The sequence below is a fragment of the Chrysochloris asiatica genome, unplaced genomic scaffold (genome assembly GCF_000296735.1).
Source record: "Chrysochloris asiatica unplaced genomic scaffold, ChrAsi1.0 scaffold00165, whole genome shotgun sequence".
In the NCBI taxonomy this organism is placed as follows: Eukaryota; Metazoa; Chordata; class Mammalia; order Afrosoricida; family Chrysochloridae; genus Chrysochloris; species Chrysochloris asiatica.
In genome coordinates, this window is record NW_006408683.1 from 2,580,259 (window position 1) to 2,590,385 (window position 10,127).

The 10,127-nt window shown below is 38.8% G+C and overlaps 1 protein-coding gene across 1 annotated transcript in view; it reads right to left on the reverse strand.

The window, feature by feature from the left end:
* Positions 1-2,759: 2,759 nt before the first annotated feature.
* Positions 2,760-10,127, reverse strand: part of SCCPDH (saccharopine dehydrogenase (putative)) — a 90,262-nt gene continuing 82,894 nt past the window's right edge. The window contains exons 10-12 of the mRNA XM_006871268.1: positions 6,673-6,784; positions 4,723-4,804; positions 2,760-3,018 (exon numbers count right to left, since the gene is read on the reverse strand). Of these exons, the coding sequence (XP_006871330.1) occupies positions 2,913-3,018; positions 4,723-4,804; positions 6,673-6,784 (300 nt within the window). The 3' untranslated portion in view covers positions 2,760-2,912. The remainder of the gene's footprint in view (positions 3,019-4,722; positions 4,805-6,672; positions 6,785-10,127) is intronic.

The following is a 10,127-nucleotide window of genomic DNA, read 5'->3' on the forward strand; positions in this document are numbered from 1 at the left end:
ATTAACAATACATCTTGATCAATTTTGGACTAAAGAAGGTGGCAGAATTCTTCAATTTCTTCATCACTAGCTTTAGTGATTGAAACATAAATTTTTGATCATTAGTGGTATTAATTTGTTTTCCTTGTAGGTATACGGATATCATCCTATCTCAGACAGTACTGCAATTCAAGGCAGATTTTGAAATGCTCTTTGTGAGCATGAATGTAATGTCATTCCTTTTCAATTTGACATTCCCAGCACAGTAAACCACACGCTTGTCAGATTCAAAATGGCCAATACAAGTTCATTTGAGCTAATACCTAGGATTTCGATCTTTATGTGTTCCATTTCATATTTTGACAACTTACAATTTTCCTAGATTCGTAAATGGTACATTCCATGTTCAAATTATTAATAATGAATGCTGCAGCTATTTCTTCCCATTTTGAGTTGTGCCACAATAAATGAAGTCGTGGAAACTTTGCTCCATTCACATCATTACAGTCAACTCTACTTTGAATTTTGATGCCTTGCAACCTTAGAGGCTCATCTTCTGACACTGTGTCTGACAATGTTCCACTGCTATTCATGAGGTTTTCAGCGGCTAACCATTCAGAAGAGGTCTGCCTCTCCTTCTTCCTGGTCTGTCTTAGTCTAGAAGTTCTACTGAAACCTGCCCACTACGAGTGTCCCCGCTGGTTTTTATAGTATCAGTGGCATTGCTTCCACCATCATACAAGCCACCACAGTACAAAAAACTTACAGATGAGTGATGGGAAACTTAACTTGTATGATCATGTTCCTGACGTTAATCAAAGTGGTAAACATCTGTTAGCTCATTCAATCCTCACAATTCTATAAGCTTATATGGTTTAAAGGTTAAATTACTTGTCCAGGTATTGTTAAGCCATAACTGTTGATTCTAGAACCTACTGCCTTAATACATAGGACTGGTCCTGGTCCTGGACTGATTTTCATAAGAAGTATTCTACAAGGAAATAGAAGATTATAATATCAATCCATGCTCCTTAAAATCTTAAGTTAGAGAACTCAAATCTATGACATAAGCTCTATTGGCAGACACATTTCATCTTAATACCAGGGACCAAGGGCATACGGAGGTTTGAACTTCTCTTGCAACTCAAGTACTGGCTGAGTGTACACACAGAACTAAGAATACCAGTAACCTTGGAATCCACCTGTGGAACTCCTCATGGTGATGGCAAGGTTAGGGACCAGCAAGAGCAGCACTGAATCCTAAACAGTCAGTCAGTGAGAAGAAGAAACAGTAGAGGATGATCAGACTTTCTAGTTCTCTCTCTGCCTGTTCACTAGAAGCAGGAATGGTTTCTATCTGTTGGAACCTCAGCTTCAAAGTACTGAACAGGCTGGGGATAGGGAGGCCTCAAAAGGGTAGTAATACACCTTCTGCAAATGGGGCATGTGGAGCCTTGGGGGATTCTAAGGAAACTTAGGATGCAACCACACTGGTATCTCAAGCTGGAGAACAAGGTCCTACCACTCACTACACCTTTGCATGTTGTACGTCAACATCAACATTAGGAGAGAGCACATTAAGAGTTCAAAGTATACACTGGAAGGAACCCCACCATTCATGAAGCCTTGTGCAGGTCCAAACAAGCAGCCTTGTTCACTGGATCCCAAACCATGTAGTCTTGTTCACTGGTTCCCAAATGCAGGTCCTAAGCACCAATCCCCAAACCTCCTAATACAAATCTTCAGGTTCCTCTAGGGAACCTGCTATTGTTTTGTGATTCTGATAGGCAGCTAGCCACGGGACCTATTTTAAAGAAAATAAAACCTTTTCTAAAGCCCCTCAAGTTAGGGCAGAATAGAGATCAAAATTCCTATCTATAGTTAAGTAGGCCAGGATTGCTCCATGATCATGCAAAGTCAGAGAAGGCCAAGTCAGAGTGAACAGTACTACAAATAAGCTCCTTCTTACTTTATACAGGCAGCACAGAAAGGGCTCCGAGCACAAATAATGTTCCTGTATTTATATGCTTCTCACTTCAGTGTGAAAAAAAAAAATCCAAGAAGGTAAATGCTGTCTTCTTTACCTAATGAATGGCACAAAACACTATGTATGTGTTTATTAAATGCTTATTACAAAAGCACAAATGCATTAAGCCAGATTTTAGGGTTAATGCATTTTAAAGGGTAGAAAACTTAAAATACAAAATTTAGAAAAAATTCTGCTTTCACTGTTTAGGCAGTTATAATCAAATAGAAACTTATAAGCTGAAAACTTAAAATACAAATAAAGAACCAGGGAAAGAAAGAAAAACAAACTCAATTGTTAGCAATAAATAGGTCAAACCATTTAAGAATCATACTTTTAGCATTATGCAAATATCTAGGCAGGCTCATACACAAAACCACCATTCAATTGATAACCCTTTATTATTCAACTTAAGCAAGAGTCCAAAATCACTCAGTGCAGATAGGTAAAAACTAGACTAAGATAGCAAAAAGTGAGGTTTCATTTAACAAAGGCCCACACACTATGTAGGGTAACCTGGAAATTAAAGTCCATTCAATATCCTGACAAAGAAAGCAGTTGCCATTGATGAATAACCTCACTGAGGAATTTGAGTAGCAACACAGAGAATGAACAATACCCACTCCACCATCTGATCTGCCCGCTCATTTATAAAAATTCATCATTAGCACTTCAATGAAAAAGTATAATATTATATCTTTCTCTTATTAAGCAATAAAAATTACAAAATCAGCTGAGATTTTAAATTTAGGGTAAGCTAGTTCACTTTCCTGCTTTTAATGAGTAGATATTTTAGATTTGACAGTTCTCCACATATGGTCACACAGGCTTATAAAAGAATTTCAAATACTAAATAAAGCAGCTATTAATGCATGCATTTTATGACACTGTTTAATTCTTCAAATGTTCACACTTCAGAGCTGCTAATGACACTAAATTCAATGCCACGGTGGTTGAGTCTGTCAATCAACTTCGTTCTGTAAAAAGCTGCTCCAGGTGTGAAGACCCCGCCCCTGTAAAATAACAACAAGGTAAAATAGCACACAGACCAGTCTCTCACAGACCTTTCTTCTGCTAGTGTGAGTAGGTATCGAATCATTTCAGAATGCATTAAAACTTGACTCTTGATCCTATCATGGATTGTTTTGGATTCAATTCCTAAAATCAGCTAAATGAATAAGCAACTATTGTTCAGGAGGAAGCCAGCACCCTAGACAAGTCCATCTAGATTGGTTCAGTTCCTAGTGAGACTGTTTCCCATCATTAGGTGTGTCAGAGGGACATAAAGCATTGTTGTTAAGTACTGTTTGTGTCAGTTCCAACTCATAGAGACCCTGTATAGAGTTTCTGAGGAGCGGCTGGTGAGTTTGAACTGCCAACCTTGAGTGCTTATTCTATTGTATCCAAATAACAGCTGCTGTTTGGTGTGGCACTATAGAATAAGCAATGGAGTGCTAGCCACAAGATCGGCAATTCAACCTTCCAGTCACTCCTTGGAAACCCTGTATAGGGTTTGTTGTGAGTCAGAACCAAAATAAATTCAGGTAATCAACTATTATCAAAACATAAACAGGACTTAAACTGGATGTCAAAAGAAGACATTTTAAATGTAATAGCTAACATTTGTAAAATGCCAAATATTTTCAAAGTACAAAGTATTTGAACATTTTAAATTAGGTTTGACTATATATTTTAATTTTTATCACTTGGTATTGCTTTTTTGTTGTTGTTAAGTACCATCTAGTCGGTTCCAACCCTGTATAGGATGTTTCCAAGGAGCGGCTGGTGAGCTTGAACTGCCGACCTTGCAGTTCAACCGGCTTTGCAGTCTGGCACATTAAGCCACAGTGCCACACCAGGACTCCTGATAATGCTTTAGGCTATGTTTAATTTATTTCTAATCCTGGAGGTTTATGCTCATGTGTAAGGCTGACTTAGTTTTAGAGTAACAGCTTAAATGCATTAAGACAGTCCATTAGGAGCAGGGGTGGGGCCTTATGCAAAATCATTTGGTCTGGCCCTACCATGGCAACTGCAGTTCCAGCCATCACATTGTTGTTATTAAGTGCTGTTGAATCAGTTCTGACCCATAGCGACACTGTATTCGGTTTCCAAAGAGCGGCTGGTGAACGTGTATCGCCAACCTTGCAGTTCAAACCAACTTTTCAGTCCAGGGCATTAATCTGCACCACCATACCAGGAATCCAGCCATCACATTATGGGTGAGTGTTTGACCAAATAGAGCAGGCTAATTTTTAAATTAGCAATTTTATGTGGCTCACAAATGATGTTATAAATTTTGGCAGAAAAAAGGTTCCCAGCCCCTGCATTGATAAACATCTAGCCAGGATTTTGTGACTCAATTCATTCTTGGAAGACAGGGCCCCGATGGCTAGCTGATTACCTATCATTCAGCACTGATTAGAGACTCCTATTAATCTCAGCTGAACACTCTTTAACAACAGGAACCTACTTTGAATGACTGACTCTGGACGTGAGCTATTTATATAAGCAATAGGAGCCAGCTTACATGGCTTTCAAACTTTTTTATCTCTTCTTATTTATTCTGCAGTTTTTTCCAGAAGTTGGTAAGGAATGGTCCAACTCAGAGGAATAATAAATGTACAGACCCAAAGTGTGAAAATCAAATTTTAAAACACTAAAACGGAACACAAATTGAGAAAAGGATCTTCGAATTAGAGTAGAAAAAAACTTACACCTTAGGAAGATCAGAGGCATCATTGAGAAGAGTCAAGGCTGCCTGAACCATGGCTATGGGAGTAGCAACATAGCCGGCCTCTGGAGAAAATGGGTTGGAGAAAAAGGAAATATTAATGAGTAATACATTCAATAACAATCACAAGTAGATTTTATAGCTCACTCTAGAATACGGAATATAGATATTTTCAATATGTGAGGGGACTTCAAAAAGTTTGTGGAAAAATTCTGTTTTCATTTCATTTTCCATGAATTTTTTTGAAGTCTGCTTATATACTCTAATCTCTTGAAAAATAGTAACACCACTTATGTAGCAATTACAAAGCACTCAAAATGTAGTAAGAGCTTTAAATCTATTCGGGAAAAAAAAAGGTGCCATTGAATTGACTCATGGTGTGTCAGAGTATAACTGTGTTCAATATGGTTTTATCAATGGTTGATTTTCCCAAAGTAGATTGATAGGCATTTCTGCCAAGGCACCTCTGGGTGAACCTGAACATACAACCTTGCAGTTAGCAAGAGAGTTCCACCCAAAGATTCCAGAGTCTATGCTCTTACCCACTACATTGGACCACTTCTTGGCAATAATAAAAATGAACAATTCAATGGCACCTTTATCTTTTCCACTAATACACTATACTGACCCCTACCTGCATTCACATACTTCACTTAAAAAACAATTCATTTCATAAAACAATGGACTGAAACAGACATCCATAAGGAGTCCTTGGATGGTGCAAATGGTTAAGCATCCTACTACTAGTTGAAAGGCTGGCAGTTTGAACTCACTCAGAGGCACCTCAAAGGCCTAGTGATCTGATTCCAAAAGTGTATGGCTTTAAAGACCCTATGAAATAGTCCTACTCTGCAAATATAGGATTCACCATGAGTCAGAATCAATTTAACTTGACAGCAACTAACAACAACAACATAATGAAATGAGAATATTAGTATTTACATTTCTGCCAAAGAATAAACACAAAGTCAACTTATCTTAAAAAGTCATTTGGGAATTTGAAAAGAAGTTAAGCTGCAGAGATACCATTGCCATCTGACTAGAATAAAACTGCAAAACAGACCCCTATGGTATCTCAGGGATGTTGGGAACTAAATTGAATTATAATTCACACGTAAGGACTGTCTCTAAATAGTTCCCTAAAGCTTCACAGCAAATAGTCCTAAAAATTTTTGAGCTATAAATCCTTTTAGCATTCTCTCAAGAAAAATTCAGATGTGCACATAGATTTTAATAAGAATTTCAGGAGTCCTAGTGTGGTGTTAATGCGTTGGATTGCAAAGTCGGTTTGAACTGCAAGGTCAGTGATTCAAGCTCACCAACCGTTCCTTGGAACAGGATTGCTATGAGGCAGATCCTACTTGACGGCACTTAACAACAACAACATTGATTCCAAGGGAGCACTGCAGCACTGCGAGTTAGGCTGCTAACTGCAAGATTGGTGGTTCAAACTCACCAGCTACTCCAAGTGAGAAAGTTGAGGTTGCCTGTTCTTGTAAAGATTTATAGTCTTGGAAATGCTATATAGGGTCACCATGAATCAGAATTGGTTCAATGGCAGTAGGTCTGGTTTGGTTCAGAGTTAAAAGAAGCTTTGGTCAAGATTTAACTTCTGTTATAATAATGCTATTTTAAAGTGACTCCTGACTATGAGAATAAAACAAGTAAACATCAACCAGCCCCTTTTCTAATTAGAATATGATAAATGATATCTGCCATTTGAATTATTAGTCACACCTGAAAAGAAAACCAGAGGTAGGGATTCACTAATTCAACTATAGTGATAATTTCACTCTTCCCTTTTACTTAAATAATTTACGCAAATATATTTCTAAAACAATTATGGCTTTAAAATAACATTGTAATAGCATAGAGGTCTGTAACTTAAGACAATGTAAAACACCAAAGCAATCTGAATTCAGAGCCCAAATACCTGGTCCTTTCACTTGAGTACAAATTCTGATATTTGGTTTGCTCTTATCAGTAGCAAGGCCTTGGCTATATCCTTGACCAAAGAATGTCATTGTAAATGATGAGGCATCAATCTGAAAGAGAAAGTCAAGGACTTAATATATCATTTCTTCTCTAAACATAAAAAAAAACCTGTTATTTTGTACTTCATATGAGGCATTTTCAACAGATTAAGACAATAATACCAGTCAGAGCATTGTATCATCCTTTAATCATAAGGCAAAAACAAACTCTTTGAAGACATGTTTTAATAACTAGTGTGATGTTGGGAAGACAGGAATAGGTAAGAGTAGGAATGAGATAGAGATGATTCTTACATCACAGCTTTGAAGCATCATTAAAGCACGCAATTTACAGGAAAAGCTAGAGGTAGTTTTAATTTCTGGGCACTGGGGCCAGGTGGAATATAGTAATCGGGTTTTAACATTTTGTTTGCAGTGACAAGACAAAAGTAGCCAGCAAGTAATGGGAATATGGACTAGGACACAGATATTTAATCATTCCACTTACAGATGTAAAAATCTGATTCAAAAAGTACATCTTAGACGACGTATTGTAGCATCTTTCACAATCACTAATCTTAGAAACAAAAAATTCAATTGTGGTCAACCAATTTTTATTAAATATGCATGAAGGAGCTCTGGTAGCGTAGTGGTTACGAATCGGGCTGCGGGCCGCAAGGTCAGCAGTTCGAAACTACCAGCTGTTCTGCAGGAGAAAGAGAAGGCTTTCTGCTCCCGTAAAGATTTACAGCCTCGGAAACCCTGTACAGGGTCGCTATGAGTCGGAACCGACTCCACGGCACATAACAACACAGTGTCACATATGAGTCATTGGTAGTTCTGTGGCAGAATTTTCACATTCCACAAAGGAGAACTGGGCTTGATTTCTGGTCCATGCACCTCAAGCGCATTGTCAGTGGAGACTCTCAGGTTGTTACGATGCTGAACAGGCTTCAGCAGAGCTTCCAGTCTAAGATAGACTAGACATGATGCCCTGGTGATTTACTTCTGAAAATCAACCAATAAAAATTCTATGGATTACAACAGTTCAACCCACACTGAACCTAAGAATGGTGCAGGACTGGGCTGCGTTTCATCTGGTTCTGCAATATAATCACCATGAGTTTGGGTCTGGCTCAGTAGCAATTAATAGCAAGTGCCAGATAGAATGCTGAGACACAACTAATATGATCATTGTAAAGAAGCTTATAGTTTAGTGTGGAAGAGAAACATAAAAACAAGTCTAATAACAATATGATACAGGAACTAAAAGATAAAAGCAATAGTTCAGAGGGCATTATTAAATCAACTGAGGAGCAGAGTTTTGAAATGTGTATCTACATACACATTTTAATAGAAGCTCATTACACAGTAAAGTAGGGTAGATACCAGAAAACAGAACCCACTAGTTAAAGGGAAGGGATGCAGGAGTATAATACATCACAGTTCACTGCTGTTAAATTTCCACAAGTATGGACAAGGTCAGACACGCATGTAGTACTCCTCCCCTTCCCTGCCTGTGGCATCCATTACTAATGCTAACTGATTATAACCCACTTTCAGGTTAGACTTTATGATTATTTGCAGCATAGTCACCAGGCTACTACTACCAACTAACCTGAGTTGGCATGAAAAATAAAACTTATCTGCCATTGAGGACATCATGAGGCATCATCACATGGAGATGGACTACAGGTCAGTGCTGTGTATCAAAAAATCATCCAACATTCTTGGGGCATAGGATACATGCTAGTATTTACCAAACTTGATGTGGAACCATCCTGCCAACATCAGTGATCCTCAATCAGAGTAGCATATTAGAATCACTGGGGAGCTTTTAAAAACTCCAATGCCTAGGCCATACTCCAGACCAAATTAAAACCAGAGTCTCTGGTCATCAGTTTTGGATTCTCTCCCAAAGTTGAGGACCAATGCTCTATATTTTCAAATCATACTTCAGATCTATAGAATCAGAATGTTCAGAAGCAGAATTAGGGGATGTATTATTTTAAGTTTTTACTGTGAATTGAGTGATAGTTTACATGGGAGAACATTAGCTTTACATTCATCATTTCATTTCAGTGATAACAATCTCCTCCGTGCATCATCATTCAACAGTATTTGTTTCTATTTCCTGTTTTTTTGGGGGGGATGTACACCAAAACAGTCAGGAATATAAATTATTTAAACAACCAAAGGGCACAGTCTGCAAGCCTGCCTCCTGACTGCCAGCACACAGCCTTTCTCTTTCCATAAGTCTAGAATCCTCAGCTGTTCCCATTCTCCATGTCCCCATCTCTGCCTCCATCTCTGGTATCGCTGCTTCTCTGGATCGAGTCCCACATTCTGCTAGAAGGCATCAGCTCTTATGGGGTGCCTACTCTGTGCCAGTGCAGTCCAGAGTGGAGCAAAGTGAACCTACATTTTTTTTTATTCTAGGCATAATCTTTATTTATGTATATAAAATAATTTGATAGATTTGGTACATAATTTTTTAGTTTTTTCGTTATGAAAAAATAAGAAACAACAATGATGGAGAAGCTTATAAAATTCTTAGTCCCTTTTGTGTAAGTTGCAACTGACACCTGGGATCACCTCTTGAAATTCTTTTATGTGTATTGTGAATAATGTTTTACTTTACATGGGAGAACATTAGCTTTACATTCATCTTATCGTATATCATTTCATTGCCATGGCTACAATTCCCTCCATGCATCATCAAACAACCAAAGGGTATATCCGGCAAGCCTGCCCCCCGGGTAGCAGAACATAACCCCTCTCCCTCTCTGGGTCTAGAGTCCCCAGTTTCTTCATTTCTCCATGTCATGTCTCTACTGCCATCACTGGCATCAGTGCTTCTCTGCATAGGGCCCCGCACTCCACTCTTCTCCCTTGATGGTCCCAGGGACCTGCGCTCCTGGACTGCCAAGTCAATCGCTCCCCTCCTTTTGTTACACAACGTCTACCTTTACATTTCCAACCCTCACATTCAGTCCTGACAGCAATTATTCACTATTGTATCACAAGAGACCTATCCCCATCTCCTTTCATCAGCCCCGCCCAGACAGATTGGATGCTACTCAGTGGAGATTCTACCTTCCTCCACACCCTCTGATCTAGGATCCCTCTTGAAAGCTTTTTGCCTTTGTAGCCCCCCATTTTGGGTAGCCAATGTCCAAGTTGCCCATCCCTGTCTACCCTATGTAGCAAGGGGGTGGGAATGATCCTCGCTGTAAAGATTTGTTCCCTCTTTTGACCAACTGCATCCATAGGTGTAGGTCAAGTTCATCACATTGTGTCAGATTACTTTTTTCCCCCTCTTCTTTCTTCTTCTAGTTGAGTTCTGTTCATCCAGTCATTAAAGCCAGGTCAAGTGGGTATTATCTGAAAGTGTGGGTGTTCTTATGCATATGCC